The sequence below is a fragment of the Phocoena phocoena genome, chromosome 4, assembly GCF_963924675.1.
Source record: "Phocoena phocoena chromosome 4, mPhoPho1.1, whole genome shotgun sequence".
Classification (NCBI taxonomy): Eukaryota; Metazoa; Chordata; class Mammalia; order Artiodactyla; family Phocoenidae; genus Phocoena; species Phocoena phocoena.
In genome coordinates, this window is record NC_089222.1 from 90,385,952 (window position 1) to 90,409,793 (window position 23,842).

The window sequence follows — 23,842 nt, forward strand, 5'->3', positions numbered from 1 at the left end:
ATTAAATTTTTTGCTGTCTTTTTATGTAATATTTCTCAAGTTCTTATGTTACTTGTGTGAATGTGTGTGGTATGATTTATTTGTGTTCTATGATCCTGACAGGAGGTCTGTTCTCAAATTCATGGTATCTAATTAATTTGGACAAATACTGTACATTATCCAGTAATGCCCATTAATTTTTCTGTTTGGCTGCGGTTGCAGCAGTTCAAGTAGGAAATAATTGCTTCTGAATGCTTGTCTGCCTGGACTTCTTAAACTCAGAAATTAAAAAAAGATTGTTCTTAACCCCTGGGCTCCTCCCCAATTATCGGCTAACTGTGGTGCTTGTGTTGTGTATGTGTGTGTGTATGTGCTTTAATTCTGACCCTGCACCTGTCAAATTTAAAGAAGGAGGGTATGCAGGGCTGCAAGAGGTTATCACTTAAGGAAGAGCAATTGGCTACCTACCACCTGCTGCAATTAGGTGCTTTTTATTATTTTGGTGAATCTACTGCAGCCCAGGATCTTATTTTCAGATGTAATAGGCTCCAAAATATATGTTCAGCTCCACAAACAAAGTCCATCTCACAGGAATGACTTCACATTATCCAAACTCCCAAGACTGTCATATTATATCATAACAGCAGTTTAGTCATTTAAAAGATAAATCCAGCCTCAGTCCACTTGGAAGTTACATTCTGACTTTCATCGTGTATTCTTTCCCTTTATACCAGTCTGCATGGGTTGGCCAGTTACAGTCTGATGGTGCTGGTGAGCTATGTGCCTGGATATTTAAAGGGCTTCCAGCTAGGACAGCCCACTGTGTCCATCTCCCTGCATGGGATGACAGGGTTGATGTTACCAATTGGAACTGTAACATGAAAAGGGCACTGGCCCAGCACCCTCGTCCTGTGCCTCCCTGTGCTCTTCTGAGTGTGTTTTTTTCACATTATATGCAGAACATCTCTATTCCGGTCAGCACGTTCTTACTTTTGTGTATTGTTAATGTCTGTCAGTCTGCCTTTGGAAAGGATTTTTTTTCATATTAGGGCATTTCATTTCCCTCTCTTCCAAGTTTCAGGCACATGTCACTCTGGCTCTTGTACCAACAGTTGTGCGATTTCAAGTGAAATGATAAGAGTATTGATTACTTTTCAGATTTATATTGAATCTGACCACTGCTGATTATTTCAGCTATATTGTCCAAGATCACCTCATCTGCTGTGGCTCAGGGTTATAACAGTTTGATCTGTTTTCCTAACTTCTTCCTCCTCCTACTCCCCTTAATCATTTTTTATTGGGGGGGTTGTCAGATTTTATTACAATAATAAAATTGAATTTTTATTCTAATTGAGCTTCTCTTCAAAAATCAGTTAGGGTTTTATTTTTATTTTTTAAACATCTTTATTGGAGTATAATTGCTTTACAATGGTGTGTTAGTTTCTGCTGTATAACAAAGTGAATCAGGTATACATATACATATATCCCAATGTCTCCTCCCTCTTGTGTCTCCATCCCTCCCACCCTCCCTATCCCACCCCTCTGGGTGGTTACAAAGCACCGAGCTGATCTCCCTGTGCTATGTGGCTGCTTCCCACTAGCTATCTATTTTACATTTGAAAAATACTACAAATAACTCAATAACTACAAATAACTCAACTTCGTTTCTTTTTATGGCTCAGTAATATTCCATTGTGCCACATCTTCTTTATCCATTCATCTGTTGAGGGACAATTAGGTTGCTTCAATGTCCTGGCTATTGTAAATAGAGCTGCAATGAACATTTTGGTACATGACTCTTTTTGAATTATGGTTTTCTCAGGGTATATGCCCAGTAGTGGGATTGCTGGGTCGTATGGTAATTCTATTTGTAGTTTTTTAAGGAACCTCCATACTGTTCTCCATAGTGGCTGTATCAATTTACATTCCCACCAACAGTGCAAGAGGGTTCCCTTTTCTCCACACCCTCTCCAGCATTTATTGTTTCTAGATTTTTTGATGATGGCCATTCTGACTGGTGTGAGATGATATCTCATTGTAGCTTTGATTTGCATTTCTCTAATGATTAATGATGTTGAGCATTCTTTCATGTGTTTGTTGGCAGTCTGTATATCTTCTTTGCAAAAATGTCTATTTAGGTCTTCTGCCCATTTTTGGATTGTGTTGTTTGTTTTTTTGTTACTGAGCTGCATGAGCTGCTTGTAAATTTTGGAGATTAATCCTTTGTCAGTTGCTTCATTTGCAAATGTTTTCTCCCATTCTGAGGGTTGTCTTTTGGTCTTGTTTATGGTTTCCTTTGCTGTGCAAAAGCTTTGAAGTTTCATTAGGTCCCATTTGTTTATTTTTGTTTTTATTTCCATTTCTCTAGGAGGGGGTCAAAAAGGATCTTGCTGTGATTTATGTCATAGTGTTCTGCCTATGTTTTCCTCTAAGAGTTTGATGGTGTCTGGCCTTACATTTAGGTCTTTAATCCATTTTGAGTTTATTTTTGTGTATGGTGTTAGGGAGTGTTCTAATTTCATACTTTTAAATGTACCTGTCCAGTTTTCCCAGCACCACTTATTGAAGAGGCTGTCTTTTCTCCACTGTATATCCTTGCCTCCTTTATCAAAGATAAGGTGACCATATGTGCATGGGTTTATCTCTGGGCTTTCTATCCTGTTCCATTAATCTATATTTCTGTTTTTGTGCCAGTACCATACTGTCTTGATTACTGTAGCTTTGTAGTATAGTCTGAAGTCAGGGAGCCTGATTCCTCCAGCTCCATTTTTCGTTCTCAAGATTGCTTTGGCTATTTGGGGTCTTTTGTGTTTCCATACAAATTGTGAAGTTTTTTGTTGTAGTTCTGTGAAAAATGCCAGTGGTAGTTTGATAGGGATTGCATTCAATCTGTAGATTGCTTTGGGTAGTAGAGTCATTTTCACAATGTTGATTCTTCCCATCCAAGAACATGGTATATCTCTCCATCTGTTGGTATCATTTTTAATTTCTTTCATCAGTGTCTTATAATTTTCTGCATATAGGTCTTCTGTCTCCTTAGGTAGGTTTATTCCTAGATATTTTATTCTTTTTGTTGCAATGGTAAATGGGAGTGTTTTCTTAATTTCACTTTCAGGTTTTTCATCATTAGTGTATAAGAATGCCAGAGATTTCTGTGCATTAATTTTGTATCCTGCTACTTTACCAAATTCATGGATTAGCTCTAGTAGTTTTCTGGTAGCATCTTTAGGATTCTCTATGTATAGTATCATGTCATCTGCAAACAGTGACAGCTTTACTTCTTCTTTTCCAATTTGGATTCCTTTTATTTCTTTTTTTTTCTCTGATTGCTGTGGCTAAAACTTCCAAAACTATGTTGAATAAGAGTGGTGAGAGTGGGCAACCTTGTCTTGTTCCTGATCTTAGTGGAAATGGTTTCAGTATTTCACCATTGAGGACGACGTTGGCTGTGGGTTTGTCATATATGGCCTTTATCATGTTGAGGAAAGTTCCCTCTATGCCTGCTTTCTGCAGGGTTTTTATCATAAATGGGTGTTGAATTTTGTCATAAGCTTTCTCTGCATCTATTGAGATGATCATATGGTTTTTCTCCTTCAATTTGTTAGTATGGTGTATCACGTTGATTGATTTGCGTATATTGAAGAATCCTTGCATTTCTGGGATAAACCCCACTTGATCATGGTGTATGATCCTTTTAATGTGTTGTTGGATTCTGTTTGCTAGTATTTTGTTGAGGATTTTTGCATCTATTTTCATCAGTGATATTGGCCTGTAGTTTTCCTTCTTTGTGGCATCTTTGTCTGGTTTTGGTATTAGGGTGATGGTGGCCTCATAGAATAAGTTTGGGAGTGTTCCTCCCTCTGCTATATTTTGGAAGAGTTTGAGAAGGATAGGTGTTAGCTCTTCTCTAAATGTTTGATAGAATTCGCCTGTGAAGCCATCTGGTCCTGGGCTTTTGTTTGTTGGAAGATTTTTAATCACAGTTTCAATTTCAGTGCTTGTGATTGGTCTGTTCATATTTTCTATCTCTTCCTGATTCAGTCTTGGCACGTTGTGCATTTCTAAGAATTTGTCCATTTCTTCCAGGTTGTCCATTTTATTGGCATAGAGTTGCTTGTAGTAATCTCTCATGATCCTTTGTACTTCTGCAGTGTCAGTTGTTACTTCTCCTTTTTTTTTTTTTTTTTTTTTTTTTTTTGCAGTATGCGGGCCTCTCACTGTTGTGTCCTCTCCCGTTGTGGAGCACAGCCTCTGGACGCGCAGGCTCAGCAGCCATGGCTCACGGGCCCAGCCGCTCCACGGCATGTGGGATCCTCCCGGACCGGGACATGAACCCGTGTCCCCTGCATCAGCAGGCGGACTCTCAACCACTGCGCCACCAGGGAAGCCCTACTTCTCCTTTTTCATTTCTAATTCTATTGATTTGAATCTTCTCCCTTTTCTTCTTGATGAGTCTGGCTAATGGTTTATCAATTTTGTTTATCTTCTCAAAGAACCAGCTTTTTGTTTTATTGATCTTTGCTATCGTTTTCTTCATTTCTTTTTCATTTATTTCTGATCTGATCTTTATGATTTCTTTCCTTCTGCTAACTTTGGCATTTTTTTGTTCTTCTTTCTCTAATTGCTTTAGGTGCAAGGTTAGGTCATTTACTTGGGATGTTTCCTGTTTCTTAAGGTAGGATTGTATTGCTGTAAAACTTCCCTCTTAGAACTACTTTTCCTGCATCCCATAGGTTTTGGGTCATCGTGTCTCCATTGTCATTTGTTTCTAGGTATTTTTTGATTTCCTCTTTGATTTCTTCAGTGATCACTTCATTATTAAGTAGTGTATTGTTTAGCCTCCATGTGTTTGTATTTTTTACAGATCTTTTCCTGTAATTGGTTTCTAGTCTCATAGCGTTGTGGTTGGAAAAGGTACTTGATACGATTTCAATTTTCTTAAATTTACCAATGCTAGATTTGTGACCCACGATATGATCTATCCTGGAGAATATTCCATGAGCACTTGAGAAAAATGTGTATTCTGTTATTTTTGGATGGAATGTCCTATAAATATCAATTAAGTCCATCTTGTTTAATGTATCATTTAAAGCTTTTGTTTCCTTATTTATTTTCCTTTTGGATGACCTGTCCATTGGTGAAAGTGGGGTGTTAAAGTCTCCTACAATGAACGTGTTACTGTCGATTTCCCCTTTTATGGCTGTTAGTATTTGCCTTATGTATTGAGGTGCTCCTGTGTTGGGTGGGTGAATAAATATTTACAGTTGTTATATCTTCTTCTTGGATCGATCCCTTGATCATTATGTAGTGTCCTTCTTTGTCTCTTGTAATAGTCTTTATTTTAAAGTCTATTTTGTCTGATATGAGAATTGCTACTCCAGCTTTCTTTTGATTTTCATTTGCATGGAATATCTTTTTCCATGTCCTCACTTTCAGTCTGTATGTGTCCCGAGGTCTGAAGTGGGTCTCTTGTAGACAGCCTATATACAGGTCTTCTTTTTGTATCCATTCAGCCAGTCTGTGTCTTTTGGTGGGAACATTTAATCCATTTACATTTAAGGTAATTATCGATATGTATGTTCCTATTCCCATTTTCTTAATTGTTTTGGATTTGTTATTGTAGGTCTTTTCCTTCTCTTGTGTTTTTTGCCTAGAGAAGTTCCTGTAGCATTTGTCGTAAAGCTGGTTTGGTGGTGCTGAACTCTCTCAGCTTTTGCTTGTCTGTAAAGGTTTTAATTTCTCCATCAAATCTGAATGAGATCCTTGCTGGGTAGAGTAATCTTGGTTGTAGGTTTTTCTCCTTCATCACTTTAAATATGTCCTGCCACTACCTTCTGGCTTGCAGAGTTTCTCCTGAAAGATTAGCTGTTAACCTTATGGGGATTCCCTTGTGTGTTATTTGTTGTTTTTCCCTTGCTGCTTTTAAGATGTTTTCTTTGTATTTAATTTTTGATAGTTTGATTAATATGTGTCTTGGCGTGTTTCTCCTTGGATTTATCCTGTATGGGACTCTCTGTGCTTCCTGGACTTGATTAACTATTTCCTTTCACATATTAGGGAAGTTTTCAACTATAATCTCTTCAAATATTTTCTCAGTCCCTTTCTTTTTCTCTTCTTCTTCTGGGACCCCTGTAATTCGAATGTTGGTGCATTTACTGTTGTCTCAGAGGTCTCTGAGACTGTCCTCAGTTCTTTTCATTCTTTTTTCTTTATTCTGCTCTGCAGTAGTTATTTCCACTATATTATCTTCCAGGTCACTTATCCGTTCTTCTGCCTCAGTTATGCTGCTGTTGATCCCATCTAGAGTATTTTTAATTTTATTTATTCTGTTGTTCCTCATTGCTTGTTTCCTCTTTAGTTCTTCTAGGTCCCTGGTAAATGTTTCTTGCATTTTGTCTATTCTATTTCCAAGATTTTGGATCATCTTTACTATCATTATTCTGAATTCTTTTTCAGGTAGACTGCCTATTTCCTATTCATTTGTTAGGTCTGGTGGGTTTTTACCTTGTTCCTTCATCTGCTGTGTGTTTTTCTGTCTTCTCATTTTGCTTATCTTACTGTGTTTGGGGTCTCCTTTTAGCAGGCTGCAGGTTCATAGTTCCCGTTGTTTTTGGTATCTGTCCCCAGTGGCTAAAGTTGGTTCAGTGGGTTGTGTAGGCTTCTTGGTGGAGGGGACTCGTGCCTGTGTTCTGGTGCATGCGGCTGGATCTTGTCTTTCTGGTGGGCAGGTCCACGTCTGGTGGTGTGTTTTGGGGTGTCTGTGGCCTTATTATGATTTTAGACGGCCTCTCTGCTAATGGATGGGACTGTGTTCCTGTCTTGCTAGTTGTTTGGCATAGGGAGTCCAGCACTGTAGCTTGCTGGTCGTTGAGTGAATCTGGGTCTTGGTGTTGAGATCGAGATCTCTGGGAGATTTTTGCCATTTTATATTACGTGGAGCTGGGAGCTCTCTTGTGGACCAGTGTCCTGATGTTGGCTCTCCCACCTCAGTGGCACAGCCCTGACGCCTGGCTGGAGCACCAAGAGCCTGTACTGTTAGTGTTGGAGGGTCTCCTGCTGAGGCAGGGTATGGCTGTGTGTCACCGTGAGGACACTGGCAGCAGAATTTCCGGGAAATACTCCTTGGCGTGAGCCCTCCCAGGGTCTCTCCAGTTGCTTCTGATCACATAGTTTGTGGGTGTCACTTCTGTGGCATTTTTTCCTTTTCGATATTACTTTGTGCTTGGCCTTTCAGCCAGGGTGGGCCGTTTGTTTTCAAAGTCCATGCAGTGAGAGTGCTCTTGGTAAGAGCTTGCTTGCATATGTCGTTTGTGGCTGTGGCAATTTCCAGCTGGGATTCAGTTAAAACTCCAGACATTTTTTTAGAGATTAAAAAATTGTCATGAAAATAATGAGGAGGTTTTTTTTTAAGGACCTCTTAATCCTCTTCATAATGCCCTAGATAGCTGCTTGATTGGACCTTTGGAGCCATTATGTGTGGAGCCATCAGTCTGTGCTGCAGCAAACTTCTTTCATTATTTTACATGATCTTGTTAGCACAGCTACCATTCCATCCCCCATTTCAGGGCAACTAGTGTGATCCCGATTTATTATCTCAGCTCCTGCAAAATTGTATTTTTCTGAAATTCTACTCTGTGTGTGCGTGCATGTGTGTTTTAGTGGAGTTAGCCTTTCCTTTTTCAATGCGGCTGCGATGAAATTCAGCTGCTATTCTTCACATGTATCATCTCATCTAATCCTTTTAATAACCTGAGGGGTATATTCTCTTTTCATCCCCAGTTTACAGAGGAAGAAAATAAACTCACTCAGGATCACAGTCAGGAACTGGTCACCTTAAACCCTAGCTGTTCAACCTCAGCTCCCACTTTCTTAACCACTCCTCATTATGACTTCTCCCTTTATTGCCCATCTGCATGGGCTGACCCCCATATCAGTTCAGCCTATTGCATACAGGTGGGTTGGAGTGCACAAATACACTTTTCTCAGGGGTGAGGATTTGAATATTTTGGCTTAGACAGGTTTCCAAAGTTTCATAGATGGTCATTCTCCAGCCAAGAGTCTTGAATTCGTTTAAAAAAAAATCAAGCCATCATCCACTCCTTGCCCAGATTAAGCTAACTTCCTGTTAGCCCATTTCTGACCTTATTCTCTCCATATCTGACCTACACAGTAATGTTCTTTTGTGCTCAATATCTGACTCTTTTCTTTCCAGTCAACCTGGAACCATCAGGATCATCATCTCAGGGATGATTCCTGGAAAGGAGCGTCTTCTCCTTGCCCAAGATTATGAGTCTAGTAATATGGCTGCGGTCATAACCATAGCACCAACCCCTCCCATGAGCTGGTGTCTCCTGACCCTTGGCCTCCAGAAAATCCTATTATTTCCCATCTTCCAGCTCAAAACACATGCCCTGCCCTCTCTTTTAATGAATACTGGATGTTCTGAACTGTTTCTGTCTCAAGCATTTACAAACCCATGTGTAAAGTTCAAATATGTCCCAGTTAACCCCAGATGGGGAGGAAGTAGAAATTCTTTTCTGCACCCCTTACAGATGTCAGGGGAATCAACAGCTAAGTGAAGCTTGCTACAGCTCTGCTTTACTGGAGCAATGCCCTGTGGTACTGTTGTAATTAAGGGTTTTTCTAAGTTCAATTAAAGACTCCTTGTGCACTGCTATGTGATAAATTGGCACTTCAACTTTACTCCAGGCAAAAATTTGACATATGAGCTCTGTAGGACCCCAGTGCCCCTCAGAGTAATGCAATCTGATCAGCTGTCACTGTACCATGCTTAATAGAAGCAATAAAAATAAAAATGAAGCAATGGGACTAGATTCCCAAGCATCTTGTCCAAGAGGTAAGCAGTCTCAAGTTATGTCACCAGTTGAGATGTAAGAAATGACTATACAGAATAGACATCCTAGAGGATCTATTCTGAAAGGTGACTGGGAAAATTAGGTTGCCAAACCACAGCAGATGGTCAGGCAAGCGGATGATCAATTGGGAGGAAATTCAGGAACACCAGGGGAATAAAATTACCAATGCCAACAGTAAGTTAGAGAAATTGAGCAGGAAAAATATTCTGAGATGTTAAGTCAGACTGATGGAAGTACTAACTTTTTCTTACACATGGGCGTGCTTTTGTTCATCTTGGTGGAGCATGTACTCCAAGTTGACATTATGCATATTTTCTGACTCTCATATGAAGGAACATTTACCTTTTTCCTATGCTAGTATTTGTTGTTTTTCCATATTTTATAATAACCTTCTTTCAGTTTCTGCTCTGAATATCAGTTGCTAAGGCAGTGAAAGAACATCTATGGGTGTGGTTATTTTAAGTCAGGTTGGACCTGCCTGTTTAATAACCAGGAGCCATACTACCTTTTTGGTTGGACTGGCTTTGGCCCCTTTGTCCTCTGTGGTCATTTAGGTCTTTTTGCCTCTCACCTGGCCTCAGGAGCAGACTGGCAGATGGATTCATTTCATTTTCCCAATCTGCAGACATTTAAAAAACTCAACAGCCAGATCACCACTGACAGATGTATTTTAAGAGTTTGGCAATGGAGTCTCTGGGGTTTACTCTGAAAGGTGTAACCTCCAGCATCTAGTCCAGAGTGTGATACTTTCTGGGGCTGAAGAAAGATTGATGAATAAAGGAATGAATGGATGGAACCATCTTCCTGTTTTGGCATGAGCTAATAATCCTTTACCAACTACATCTGGTTAGCTCTTTAGGGCATCTTTCAAAAGAAGCTGATGCCAGCTCAGGAAAGGTATCAACCCACTCTGAATCCCTGGGGTCATTGATGGGGCCTCTGTGGTATGTTACAAAAGCTGAGGAATGTCTGGAAGAGTTGATGAGTTTCCAGTGTCTAGGTTTATGTTCTGTGGTAGCCAAAAAAAAAAAACCCCAAACCCCCAAACAAACCGACAAAAAATGACAGTAAGTACCCTGTTTTGGCATCACTACTATATAACAATGAAAGTGAAAAGGTGACTCAGTAACCCAAAAGAGGTGAAGAAAGAAGAAAAGCAAATAACCTGCATAGTCAGTACCTAAATCAGCTGCATCCACCCTAAATAGGCAAATTTTTCTGACTCTTCTAACAGAAATTTATTTTAAATGGGAAACTGCATTGATATTGCAATAACATGATTTCTGATGATTAAAGTTGCCTTAATTTCAAAAGCAAGACATTTATTAGTCAGTTTTCCTGGGTGATGATGTTACCATTGCCTCTATATGAACCTGTATAGTCCTGTGATTGTTGCTAACAGTATCAGAACTTTCACATTCCTGTGATTGTTGCTAACAGTATCAGAACTTTCACAGACAGAGCTGCCCCCTTATGAGATATAAACCAGAGCTGCCCCAAGGGCTTTGGAGGAAGAATTGCCTATACTCACCCTCCATAGCATCATCCATCAACTCACCAACAGACTTACAGACACAAAGACAATATGTGATACATCCCCTGACTTAAAGGAAAATCTCCTGGGCAATTTATAATGAATCTAAATATTCATGTGCTAGTGTGTGAACTATCAGGAACCATGCACCAATTCAAGACACATTTACTGAACAGTACTATGTTAGAGATTTTGAAGGACACCAAAAAAAAAAAAACATGATCTCTTCTCTAAAGGAGCAGAAAAATTGGAAGACAATTCTACAGAACCATGAGTTAGCATTATTTTATGGAAAGGAGACAGGCTGTGAACTCTGACAGATTGACCCAGGTTCACATTCAGACCTGCATGCCACATGTCAGTTGTATCAACTTATGGTCTTCTGTTTTCTTTTCTATAGAAGGGGAATAATAATATTACTGACTCTCAAGGTTATTATGAGAATTAATGGGATGATTTGTGACAGAATGAAAATAATTCCTTGTGTTACAAGAAACATTTTTTTAAAGATTTTTTTTGATGTGAATCTTTTTTTTTTTAAGTCTTTATTGAATTTGTTACCACATTGCTTCTGTTTTATGTTTTGGTTTTTTGGCCACGAGGCATGTGAGATCTTAGCTCCCTGACCAGGGATCGAGCCCACACCCCCTGCATTGGAAGGTGAAGTCTTAACCACTGGACCCGCCAGGGAAGTCCCCAGAAAAAACGTTTTTAAAACACACCTTTGTAATTCCAAAGAAGGAAAATTCAGCTTTGGGTAGGCCAGGAGATGGGAGTAAAGAATGAAAATTGAGAGAGTGACATTGCTTTGTGGAAGAAAAGGTAGAGCTAGAGAGTGACCCTGTGTTTGTGGGAAGGGGTGGGAGGAAGGAGAAAGGATGTAATCACACAAGCAGAAAAACACTGGTGCTGCAGAATCGGAGAGTCTGGAGGGGAAGGTTTGTAGAGAGAGATGAGTAGGCTAACAATTGACGAAGTAAAGTAGACCTGCTTCATGGTAATTTTAAGCTGATTTTTGCCTTGTGTAACTATTTCCTCCATTTCTCAACACAATTTTCAGTAAAATCTGTATATTTATTAATTAATATACTTATATTATATTAATATATAATATAAATATAACTCATATATTTATATATATGAATATATAACTTATATAATTAATATGTTATATAATTATATTTATATATAAATATATATTTATATATAAATATAACTTATATAATTAATATATTTATTAATGCTTTGTACAGTTGGATTTCTTTTTGGGAGGTGGACCCAAGTGTTGAATTCTGTTTTGAAGTGTCATGGCAAGAATCAAGGCTACTACAGGATCCCAGTCTTATCTGGATCCCGTAGATATGAGGGTTGGCTATTAAAAATAATTAAAACTCTCTGTAATTTACTGTTAATACTTTTTCAGAGAAAGGAAGAAATCAGCAGGTGCTAGAGTAAATAAAATAGACATTTTGGAAAGAGTATGACTTATACTTGTCTTAAAAAGTGGGAAAGACATAAGAAAAGGAGGAAAGAATGTATTTCAGGTAGAGAGAACTATGTGGGCAAAGGTATGGAGGCAGAAGTCTACCTAGTGGTTACAGGGAATTCTGAAGAGAACTTTTTGGTTATTATAGAGAATGTTTATTAATATTTCCAGATATCTTAGAATCACATTGAGAAGAGTTTTGAATACCAGAAAAGGGTTTGTACTTGAGGGAGAAAGTAATCAGGACCTGTAGGCAAGTTTTGAGAAGGAACATTTAATCATGGAGATTTTGTCTAAAGAATTAATTCTTTGTGTTATGAAAATGTTGTGATAATGAAGCAGTACTGGAAAGAGGAGAAACTAAAGACCAAAAAACCAAGTACGTTGCTGCTGCCTGGAGATTGTAGTACAAGAAGACAAGGAAAAGTGAAACATCTTGAAGGAAAATAGCACAACTTGGAAAGGCATATGGTAGACTAAACAGTGACAGCAGTTTTGAGATGGCACAATCTGGAATGAAAATGTTATTATAAACAGAAAGAGGACTTGACCAGAGGAATCTAAGTGGGCAAAGGTGAGACTGAGGATTTGAAGTTCAGCAAGACATTCAGGGGTAAGTGTCCTGAAGTCAGTTGGAAATAACTGGGGCACAGATGAGAAGTTAGGGTTGATGATGCTGGGAAGCCATTGTTTGCATAAGGGTGATAATTTAACCCCCTGAAATTTTCTTTGAGGGAAAAATAATAATTACCCAGGAAGAGTTGAGACACAGAAGGTTATCAAAATCAAGAGAGGAAAGAATTCCAAGGGACCTCTTCATGCTTCCCCATCTCAGTAAATAATACCATCACTCACAGTTGCTCAGGCCGACACCTGAATTTCTCTCCTTTCACACCCTGCACTAAACTCATCAGCCAATCTTGCTGAATCAACCTTCAAACACATACTCTGTTCTACCCCCTCCACAGCTACCCACCTGGCCAATTCACTAACATTTCTTACCAGGATTATAGCAGTAGCCCTATAAATGATTCCACTGCTTTTGGCCTCCACAGTCTAAAAATCTGAGTATCCCATCCAAAACATAAGTCAGATTATGCTATTCTCCTACTTAGAAACCCCACTGGCTTCTTTTTTTAAAATTTTATTGAAGTATAATTGAGTTACAATGTTGTATTAATTTCTTTGGTACAGCAAAGTGACTTAGTTTTACATATATACATATATTCTTCGTTTTTTAATTAATTAATTTATTTTTAGATGTGTTGGGTCTTCGTTGCTGTGTTCAGGCTTTCTCTAGTTGTGGCAAGCGGGGGCTACTCCTTTATGTGGTGCACGGGCTCTAGGCACGTGGGCTTCAGTAGTTGTGGCTTGCGGACTCAGTAGTTGTGGCTCGCGGGCTCTAGAGTGCAGGTTCAGTAGTTGTGGCACACGGGCTTAGTTGCTCCGTGGCATGTGGGACCTTCCTGAACCAGGGCTCAAACCTGTGTCCCCCGCATTGGCAGGCAGATTCTTAACCACTGCACCACCAGGGAAGCCCCCCATGTATTCTTTTTCATATTCTTTTCCATTATGGTTTGTCACAGGGTATTGAATATAGTCCCCTGTGCTATACAATAGGCTCTTGTTGTTTATCCATCCTGTATATACTAGTTTGCATCTGCTGATCCCAAATTCCCTTTCCTTCCCTCCCCTCCCCCTTGGCAACCACAAGTCTGTTCTGTATGTCTGTTAGTCTGTTTTCGTTTCATAGATATGTTGATTTTTATCATATTTTAGATCCCACATATAAGTGATATCATATGGTATTTGTATTTCTCTTTCTGACTTACTTCACTTAGTATGATAATCTCTAGGTCCATCCATGTTGCTGCAAATGGCATTATTTTATTCTTTTTGATGGCTGAGTAATATTCCATTGCATATAAGTACCACATCTTCTTTATCCATTCCTCTGTCGATAGACATTTAGGTTGTTTCCATGTCTTGGCTGTTGTCAATAGTGCTGCTATGAACATAGGGGTGCATGTATCTTTTCGAATAATAGTTTCGTCTGGATATATGCCCAGGAGTGGGATTCATGGAGCATATGGCAACTCTATTTTTAGTGTTTTGAGGAACCTCCATACTCTTCTCCATAGTGGCTGTGACAATTTACATTCCCACCAACAGTGTAAGAGGTGAACCCTCCAATGGCTTCTGTTCACACTTAGAATGAAATATAGTGCCCTCCAAGGCCCTACATGACCTGGCCTGACTTCCTTGCTGTCCTCACTGCCTGTAATTCATTCCTTCTCTCACTCCACTCTAGTCACCCTCACCTTCCTTGGCCTCCAGCACCCTAAGCTTATTTTTCCTTCACAGCCTCTTCCTTTGTTGTTCATAATGCCCGGACTCCACTGCTTCCTACCCCCAGCAACATACGTGGATTTTCTTGACTTGTGTTTCAACTTTCTTTTATTCTGTGAGCATATGGAGCATCAGTTACTGTCCTAGACATTGGGGATACAGCAGGAAAAAATTAGGCACTACTCCCTGTCTTCATGGTGCTTCCATTCTAGTGGGGAAGTCAGACAATAGACAAGATAAATAAGGAAAACATGTTGCATGGTAGGCAATCGTAAGTGCTAAGGAGAGAAATAGAGCAGAGTTAAGGGGACAGGAAGTGTCAGTGTGGGTGTGGTGAGAGTGAGAGCAATTTTATATAGAGGGGACAAGCAAGGCCCAGTTGAGGGGAGATGCTCGAGGAAAGACTAGAAAAAAGTTGAGGGGAATAAACAAATCAACAGCAACTCAAAGACCTGGAGAAAGGAGGGTGTAGATGATTACAGTGACCCCAGAGAGGCAGTTGGGTAACCCAGGTCATTCTCCTTCTCTCACCTGTGATATTTTTCTTCAGAGAACTTATATTATTACATATCCATCTTTTTATTTATTTAATATCTTTCTCCCTCACTAGAAAATGAGCTCCATAGTCTTCATCATAACAGTGTCTGACTCAAACTGGGAACTCAGTTTTACTGAATAAACTAATGAACAAAAGGGAGGCACCTAGAACGTAATGTTAACCATGGAAGAGTAAAAACAGGAAGGGCCTTTGAACTTGGCAGGAGGGCAAGAGCTGGTAGCCTTTATGGGTCCTTGATAAAATGTTTGGGGTCGGTGTGGAGGGGCAAAGAAGCAGAAGGAAAGAAGCCAGACAAAGTGTCATCAACCAGTTCTTAAGCTTCCTTAACGCGGGTTGCATGAGAAAAGTGTTACACAGTTGGCTATGCTATGCTCTTTTTCCTCTCTCTAACTTAGTTATGATTTATTTATCCTCTTAAATAGATACTTCACAAAATTGAGCATGTGATATCATGCTGATCCTTTGCATGCCTCGGGGAGTTGACAAATCCCACTCTACTCATTGTTAACATAATTTTAATTAAGGTGTCTAAAACCCCTTGTTAAGACTTAACTGTAATCTCATTTACTGTGTGGGAAGTATTATCTATTCCATGACCGGAAGTAAAATCTTAGGAAAGCGATATCCTCAAACTGCAGAGTATGAGACACAGTTAAGCCTAAGTGGCTGGAGAGCATTTCTAATGCTGAAATGAAGTAATGTATGTGAAAGAGCTTCACAAGTATCAAAATACACAAATAGTGTCATTGAAAAGACAACTGCACGTTTTCTTGTCTCAGCTTGAAAAAATCCAGACCTTCAAAGCTGCAAGTACATTGTAAAAAAAAAAGGCGGCATCCTATGAACTCAGATATTTACACAGTGTCATTTAAAAGGAAACACTGTAGGCTGTGAATTGTTTATCCAAAATATTTTAAACATTACTATGCCAAAGAATAAAGGAAATAAAAGAAAGGAAAAGAAAAGAAGGAAATCTCTCCTGCAATAGAGACGGTAAAGCCTCGTGTAAGTAACACTTTTGGGGTGAGGGGACCATATCTGACCCTCATGGAAACAGCCCTCACACGGCAGAGCTCAAAGCAGAGAACCAAACAATAAAATGCAAAAATAATTTCAAGAGGCTGTGTTAATAATACCGCCACCAGGAGTTCCCTGCTGGAAGTGCTGTCATTTTTGTTAAGCTTGGATACTTTTATCTTGTCTGATTTCCGTCATAAGGAGAAGTTACCAAAGAAAATGAACACATCCTGAGTAGGATCATCATAGATTATTACAAAGTGGTTATTACTAAAGGCGTGAAGTAGTTCTTCTCATGAGCTTATCTTGTGGTTGCTGTTAACTGTGGTAGGAAATAGTCTATGCTGCTTATAAACTGGTCAAAAAATATTCACTTCAAAGGGAAGACACAAAGTATGGAGCTTTTCCTTACATATCAACACATCAGGAGAAAACTTTAGATTTTATGTTACATCAGAAATAAATAAGATACCATTTTAAAGTCATTTTGCAAAATGAACTTTAAAAATATATGCATTTCTGTCCTGCGACTTGAGGACACAGGGAGGGGGAGGTAAGCTGGGATGAAGTGAGAGAGTAGCATTAACATGTATACACTACCAAATGTAAGATGGATAGCTAGTGGGAAGTAGCTGCATCGCACAGGGAGATCAGCTTGGTGCCTTGTGACCACCTAGAGGGGTGGGATAGGAAGGGTGGGAGGGACACACAAGAGGGAGGGGATATGGGGTTATATGTATACATATAGCTGATTCACTTTGTTATACAGCAGAAACTAACACAACATTGTAAAGCAATTATACTCCAATAAAGATGTTAAAAAATATATATATGCATTTTATTTACTTCCTGGGGCATGAATTTATTTACAGTATAAGAATAAAAATATTTTGAAATGGACCAAAGTAACTTAGAATCAGTTTTATTTATTTCCCCCTACTACAAGGCTTGCTTTTTCTTAATTTGGATAAAATAGAAAATGACGGTGATGGACGGCCTCACAGTTCTTTCGTTGCTAGGTTACATGTGTGTCCATTTAACCTGCTTCCTGACAGAGCACAGTTTCCAGAATGCCGTGTAAAATATATGCCTTTGTTTCCTGGGAGGGGAGAAAAGGAAGGTTGATAGCCTCCGCATCCCACGTTTGTTTAGCAGTTTAGAGGGGGCATTGAAAGGCGAAGGATACACACAATGGGTAAGCTCCAGAAAACTGAGAGCTGTACACCTCACACCAGGTGATGGAGTCAGGAGCCCAGTGTGTCTCAGCACGTGTTCAGGGGTCTTCAGATCAAGGAGCAGACAGAGCTTTTGCTTTACCCCTGTCTTCTTCAGATTCCTTTTTTTTACTGCCTTTGCCCCACCTTCTCAGACACTTAAAAATACGTGAAAGGAGCTTCTGGATCTGTTTTCTTGGGTGGCATAAACAAACTCCATCTGTCTCTCTCTCTCTCTCTCTCTGTCTCTGTCTCTCTGATCTAAAGAAGCGCATTCCCAAAATGTAAGTTTTCTATGCAAATATTGGTAGAAATGTAAAAATCCCAATAATAATGCAACCATCCTTGAGCTGCATGCCAGTATAATTTTTGACAACACGTATGATTGTCTCCCTTTAGAACATGTCCCTAAACTGTCCTGGCAACCTTATGGTCTCTCTCTGATATGAGCATTGATGTTCAAGGTCAGTTTTGCACCTTACTATATGTCCTTTGTTTTTGTACAGCTTTAAATACAGAGCTTGTTTTTCAGGTTTTAGATAAAAGTGACCCTGATGTTTCACTGAGACAAGAAGAAAAGGAAGTTTCTCTTATGAATAAAGGTAAAAAAAGAATTCAGTTTACATATATTAGCTGTAATGTCTTGAGTCTTTTTCAGTATGACTTATGCCACATATCTTATGTAGGATATAGATCAGAAGTTGGGTAGCAGTTCAGATTTTAAAAAATTAAATCTGTTGTTCCAATAGTGGGAGGAGAGGTGGATAGAGAGTGAGCTGCCAACCTCACACATTTTGGAGGGGCAGGGGGACACTTCCTGCCTGAGCGCACTTCCCCCAGTACTACCTCACTGCCTGAAATTCCAACAGTGGACGTCTGTCACCCCCTCATTGAATTCTACTTAGAAATTTGCTGACAACTGATATCAGGCCTATAATTTTCAGAAACTATTTTTGAATATTACGATGACATTCCTCTGTTTTCAGTCATTTTAGTTCTTTCCCTATTTTGCATGATTCCTCTGAGATCACTAAGAATAGTTCAACAAACGCATTTATTAGTTCCTTCATGTCCATGGGATGTAATTTGTCTTAGGTGAGAGACTTGAGCTTCTTTTAAGCATAAAGTTGCCATCTGATAATATTCAATCTAAAGACAATTTCCCTGCATAGAGAAGCTGGAAACAAGCTGGACTCAGAAAATTTTATTTTCTTAGTGTCCATTCATTATTATTAGTAGAATTCTTTTATTATGTGTTATAGTATTATTATACCATTGTCTCCTTTACTGTAAAATTATACCATTGGGCCTAAGCAGCAGGACCATTCTTTTCATTGTCATCTTCTTATTCTGAAATAAGTTTTAAAGCCTTTCTTAGTCTCCTAAACAGGTCTCAGTTCATTTTGACTCCATAATTTCCAGTTGTTTTTGTGTCGATCCATGCTATCATTTCGTGTTCACTCTTGGTTGTAAGCTCTCCCTTCTTTGATACTTCGTTGCTTAGGTAACCTAATCAGTCATTCAATCTTTATATTTGAACCCATTAGTGAGGTCCATAAGAAATCACACTTTTTCTCTTTCATCATAACTAGGATAGTTAGCCATTCCACAATCAAGATTTCTTTTGTAAGGGTCTCTTAATTTTAAAGCCAGTCTTTTATAGAAGTTTCAAACTATTAACATGCCTTCAAGTATGTGCCTGTTGGATTTCCAAATTGTAATGAAAAAATTGTTAATACAATTTTGATCCTAAAATTAATATTTAATTTCAAATACTCACCCTGGATTTGGAAGGAACGAATTGTGAAATATTTTCAAATGACTGTAGTTATGAATTAGTTGGCTAATGGGTTAAGAAATTGTACTTTGCATGCAGATCATGAGCAAAACCAACTGTGCCTGCAGTGTGCTTGGAAAACCTGTCTATTCTCTTTTATGTTTCCTTAGAGGAGTCAGGCAGGTCCTCAGCCATTTACTCACCATCCAAAACTTTCCTTGTTGCTGTCCTGTTCCCCTTGGCCTTCAGTGGCCCTAAACTTATTGGCAAGGGTTTACTTGGTGGCACAAGATCACAGTTATCAAAAAGAATTCTAGAGATATTAGCTGGAAGAAGAACACATTGACCTATTCCTTAACACGCTCCCCAAGACACTCTTGAAACCAATCCGAGGGGATCAAAGCATTTCCGCTCTTCTATGGACTGTAAACAAATCACTAACCTCTCTGAACCTCGGATTCTGAAGTTCCCTGAGTGAGATTAACTCGATGACTGTAGGTCGCTTTCTGCTTTAAAGTTCTGCTCTCTCCTAGAGGCACATTTCTGATTGGGATCTGTCAGGATGTCTTTGAACCTGAACTCAAAATGGAAGAGAGTAAGATACTGGGGGAAGACAAGTGGTTGTCTGGGCAGAGGCTGCTGAGAGAAGGGACACTGGACAGTTCCCATTAGTCATCCCGTGCACAGCAATAGCAAAAAATAAGCATCATTAAAAAGAAATTATAAAAAACAAGCTAAAATTATAAAAAACAGGCTCTTGGATTCTTTATTAAGAGATTATTATAACTTGCCTTAAGAACATATTGGTGCAGTTTTACAAAAGAGTGTTTGAATACAAAGCCAAATTATATACAATTTGTTAATGAACTGCTAACACTTCTTTCAGTTCACTTCATTGTGTAATTGCCAAAATGTGATTGACTTTCTTCATTTTGTCTATGTTCTTTTGAAGAAAAACAGGAGCTGTGCAGTGATACTGCAGAAATAGAGAGAAACCCTTCGTCACCTAACTGGGAAAGGTGAGTGTACTGCAATTATACAAATTCCAAGGGAGTACAATTATATTGTTGAAAAGTAATTATCAATGTTTAAATACAAGAAGAAAGAAAATAATAGCAACAAGCAAAGGCAATGAAGAGTGGAACCAGATTTTACAAAGGAGACAGGAAAGAATAGAATACACTAGATTTCTTACCCTTTTCCCAAACTTTTTCATTTTCTTTTGTGAGGATTTGGGAATTACGAAATGGAACAGGCTTAACTTCCCTCCCGCTCACAGAAAGCAACTAATTCAAATTATTGTAATATAGTCAAAGAACTAAAAACGTCACATATATGTATGACTATGAAATCATGAGCTGATTTTTTGTGTGTCTCTCATTATCTTATTGCCATACATATGTGCAATAATCGTCGTATGCTAGAATTTTCTTGACCTAAGACTCTTGTCACTTTTAAATAGAAGCTGGATATTTTGGTTATCCAATAGAATGAAAAAAAAATGTTTTCAAGGAAGCAGATTCTTATCCTCACGCTGCTCCAAATTTGTCTAAGCTGCTTTCCAAGCATTCAGACCCAGTGTTGCTGGGAAGAATCCTGTGTTCTTTTTGCAGAGGGGCACACTGAGTTAAGTACAAGAAAAACAAAACAAAACCAAACCTAAGAGGAGCTGTTATTGTCCTGCACTTGCTGACTGAGTAGTCACTCTAACCCTCAAATCCCATCCCTCCACTCTTCCACTCAGAAGCCTTTCATAGCCCCGCCACTTTTAAGACAAGGCAGAAACTCCTGAGCATGGCACAAGCCCCCTGTGCTCATGACTCCCAGGTTAGCTCCCACTTTGCTTCCCAGACTTTCAAAATTGCTTCCCGTTCTGTTATATCACAAAATTCCACCTCTTTTTCCACACCACTTCCTGGGTTTGAATGCCCTCTTGTGTACTGGTCTGTTATCCTTTCATTCACGTCCCAGTGCAAGTGTTCTCTCCGTTGGGGGCCCCGATTCTCCTGGACAGACTCAGGTGTTCACAGAGCCACCACTGCGGGGATCAGATTGCATCATAGTTCATTCAACTGCAGTAATTATTTGTTAAATACCAACCACGTCTGACACACAGTGTGAACAACTCCTCACGTCAGGTGGAATTGTCGTCTGAGTATCTGTCTTCCCTCTGCATGTGAGCTTCATGAAGGACAGGGCTCATATCTTTTCTTCTTTGTAACTCTGGCCTCTGACAGATCTTTCCCGAACATTCCATCTAAAATAGCCCACCCGGCTTCTGATAACGCACACCATCAAATTGTATCATCCCACTGTATTTCTTTCAGAGCCTTTATTATTATTTTAAAGTATCTTATTCAATTATCTATTTCTTTTAACACTTTACATTCTAGCTTTCTTATTTTCTGTATTTTCACTTGAAACTAACTCACTCCACAAGAGCAGGGGCTGTCTTACTCACCACTGTGTCCTTAGTGTCCAGAATAGCACCTGCCTCAGAGTTGGCATTCTATAATATTTGTTGATTGAATAAATGATGTAATTTTCCCCCCAGTGCTGTTGTTAGGTCATTTTATGGACGATGCTTTAACCTAAAGTTATTTACTAAAATTTGAGTTGAAATTTAAAATCCATCCAAAAACTAAAACATGTTTTTTTGCCTGTGTGTGTATTATTTCATATATTACTTTTAGGCTTTTATGAACTTGTGTTTTTTTAAAAATAATCTTTGAGTCATAACTACAATATGAATGTTAGAACTATTATCCAATTAAAACAATCTTAATGGGAGAATCTTATCAAATTCATTAGTAGTGGTAGTAATAATGGAGATGATTATAATAACATTGATAACTAGGTACTATCTGCTGAGCACTTACTGTTAGTAGGCATTGAGCTAAGTTCTGTGTATGTATTATGTAATCCTCAGCACAGCTCTGTGAGGCAGGCACTATTATTATTTGGCAGAAGAAGAAACAAAGGTTCAGGGAGGGATCTCTGTGCTCTGGTGTAGTGCATTTTACCCTCCACCTCCCACCCCAGCACAAATTTCCAGCATCCCAAAAATGGTAAAAAAAAATTAAATTTAAGGACTTCTTTAATAAAATTTCAGCATAAAAGAGGTTATAATTAATAGGCTTCAGACATTGTGTGAGTGTTCTTTAACAGACAATTAAGCATTAGTTATAACACAGTGTTCTTAATCTTATATAAAGTATCAGCTGAAGTTAGGCAGTATAATTACTGACAAAGAACTGTTGACAGTAGAAACATGTTCCATTTGATATAAGCTATTATCCAATTTTTTAAAAAAGGTCCATACATTGTAAACATAGGAAACTCTCTAGAGTTGTGGTCTTAATTCATGGGCGTTAGCATGAAGGGATTACTAAAATCTCCTTTTCACTTGACAAATAAGACCCTACGTGATCTGGCCCCCACCTGCCTACCCAGCTTCGCCTCCCGTATTGCGTGTCCCCCAGCCCTCCTGAGCTTTTTTGTTGCCCCAGTACTGAAAGCCTTGGGGCTCATTAACACACTACACACTACTTTTTGCATCCTCATTGTGAGCTCTTCTCCATGCTGCAGCCAGTTATCTTTTTAAAACATGTATCAATCAGATCACCTCACTCCCATGGAAGAAACCCTCCAATGGTAGCACCTGCTCTGCTTAAAATAAACTCCAGTCCCCACCCCATGGCCAGTGCCTCTCACCTCCTCTCTCTGCCTCTTCTTCCTGTGCACACCCCCCCTGCAGCCCTGGCCTTCTCGTGTGTCTCTCGACAGCCCTACCTTGTTTCTCCCCCAGGATCATTACACTTCACCTGGAACGCTCTCCTTCCACCAGATCTTGACTGCATATTTCTGTCAACTGACTTTGCTTTATTTCTGGACCTACCTTCTGTACCTACCTTCCCCCAGGCTAAAGTAGAACTTGGGTTTAAAAGCCTCTTTCAGCAAATAAGAGACAAATGGTATATGATTACTGTTATTAAGAATAAATTACTGCCAATTCTATTTAATTGGGGCTACCCAAAAACCTTGAAACAAGATTTGTCAGGAATAAATAGTAATTCTTATACCTGAGAATTGATTTTATATAACTACATAAATGACAGTTTTCAGCATTACATCTATGTCCTAGCTTTCATTTTTTGTGTATTAATATCTCGTTTGTTGTGTATTAATATTTCTGAATTTATTAGTATCTAATGTGATTTCTACTTAGAAACTATAAACCTTGGCTTGTTTTTGCCCAGTAGGCCAGTGGAAGATTTAAATTCAAGTTCTGGATACGAAGCCAGCGTGTCTGTGAGGAGTGGTTGTAAAGTTGCTTCTTCACTGACAACATCTTCTCAAAGCACATCTGTCAAGGAAACAGTAAGAAAACTGACATCTAATTTAAGGTAAAGATACTTACTAGCATATTTCTACATATGCTTTGTTGAATTTTCTAAGCAGTGACAATTCCTGATATTCTTTTCTCTGTTGGGTGGTGATATTATTGAGAAAATTCAATAGAATGACTTTATGACTTGTCTCCTAACTGCACTGATTTAGATATAACGTGGGTGACATGTCTTTTGAAAGAGAACTGTTGTCACTAACTGCCCTCTTGTTACATGGTCCAGCAATATGGTGGATGTTAATCCTCTCTCCAGTGTAATAAAGAACCAGGATTTGTAAGGATAGAAGACAGGACAGAAAGGGCTATTAAAAACAGACAAATGGTAGTGTATATATGTCCATGCCACTATCTCACTTCGTCCCAGCTTACCCTTCCCCCTCCCCATGTCCTTAAGTCCATTCTCTATGTCTGCGTCTTTATTCCTGTCCTGTCCCTAGGTTCTTCAGAACCATTTTTTTTTTTTAGATTCCATATATATGTGTTAGCATATGGTATTTTTTTTTCCCTTTCTGACTTACTGCACTCTGTATGACAGTGGGAAGCAGCCACATAGCACAGGGAGATCAGCTCGGTGCTTTGTGTCCACCTAGAGGGGTGGGATAGGGAGGGTGGGAGGGAGACGCAAGAGGGAGGAGACATGGGG

At 39.1% G+C, this 23,842-nt stretch overlaps 1 protein-coding gene across 1 annotated transcript in view; it reads left to right on the forward strand.

Moving 5' to 3' along the window:
* MORC1 (MORC family CW-type zinc finger 1) overlaps positions 1 to 23,842 on the forward strand; it is a 184,931-nt gene that overhangs the window by 127,571 nt on the left and 33,518 nt on the right. The window contains 3 exon segments of the mRNA XM_065875870.1: positions 17,547 to 17,616; positions 19,744 to 19,810; positions 23,054 to 23,197. Coding sequence (XP_065731942.1) covers positions 17,547 to 17,616; positions 19,744 to 19,810; positions 23,054 to 23,197 — 281 coding nt within the window.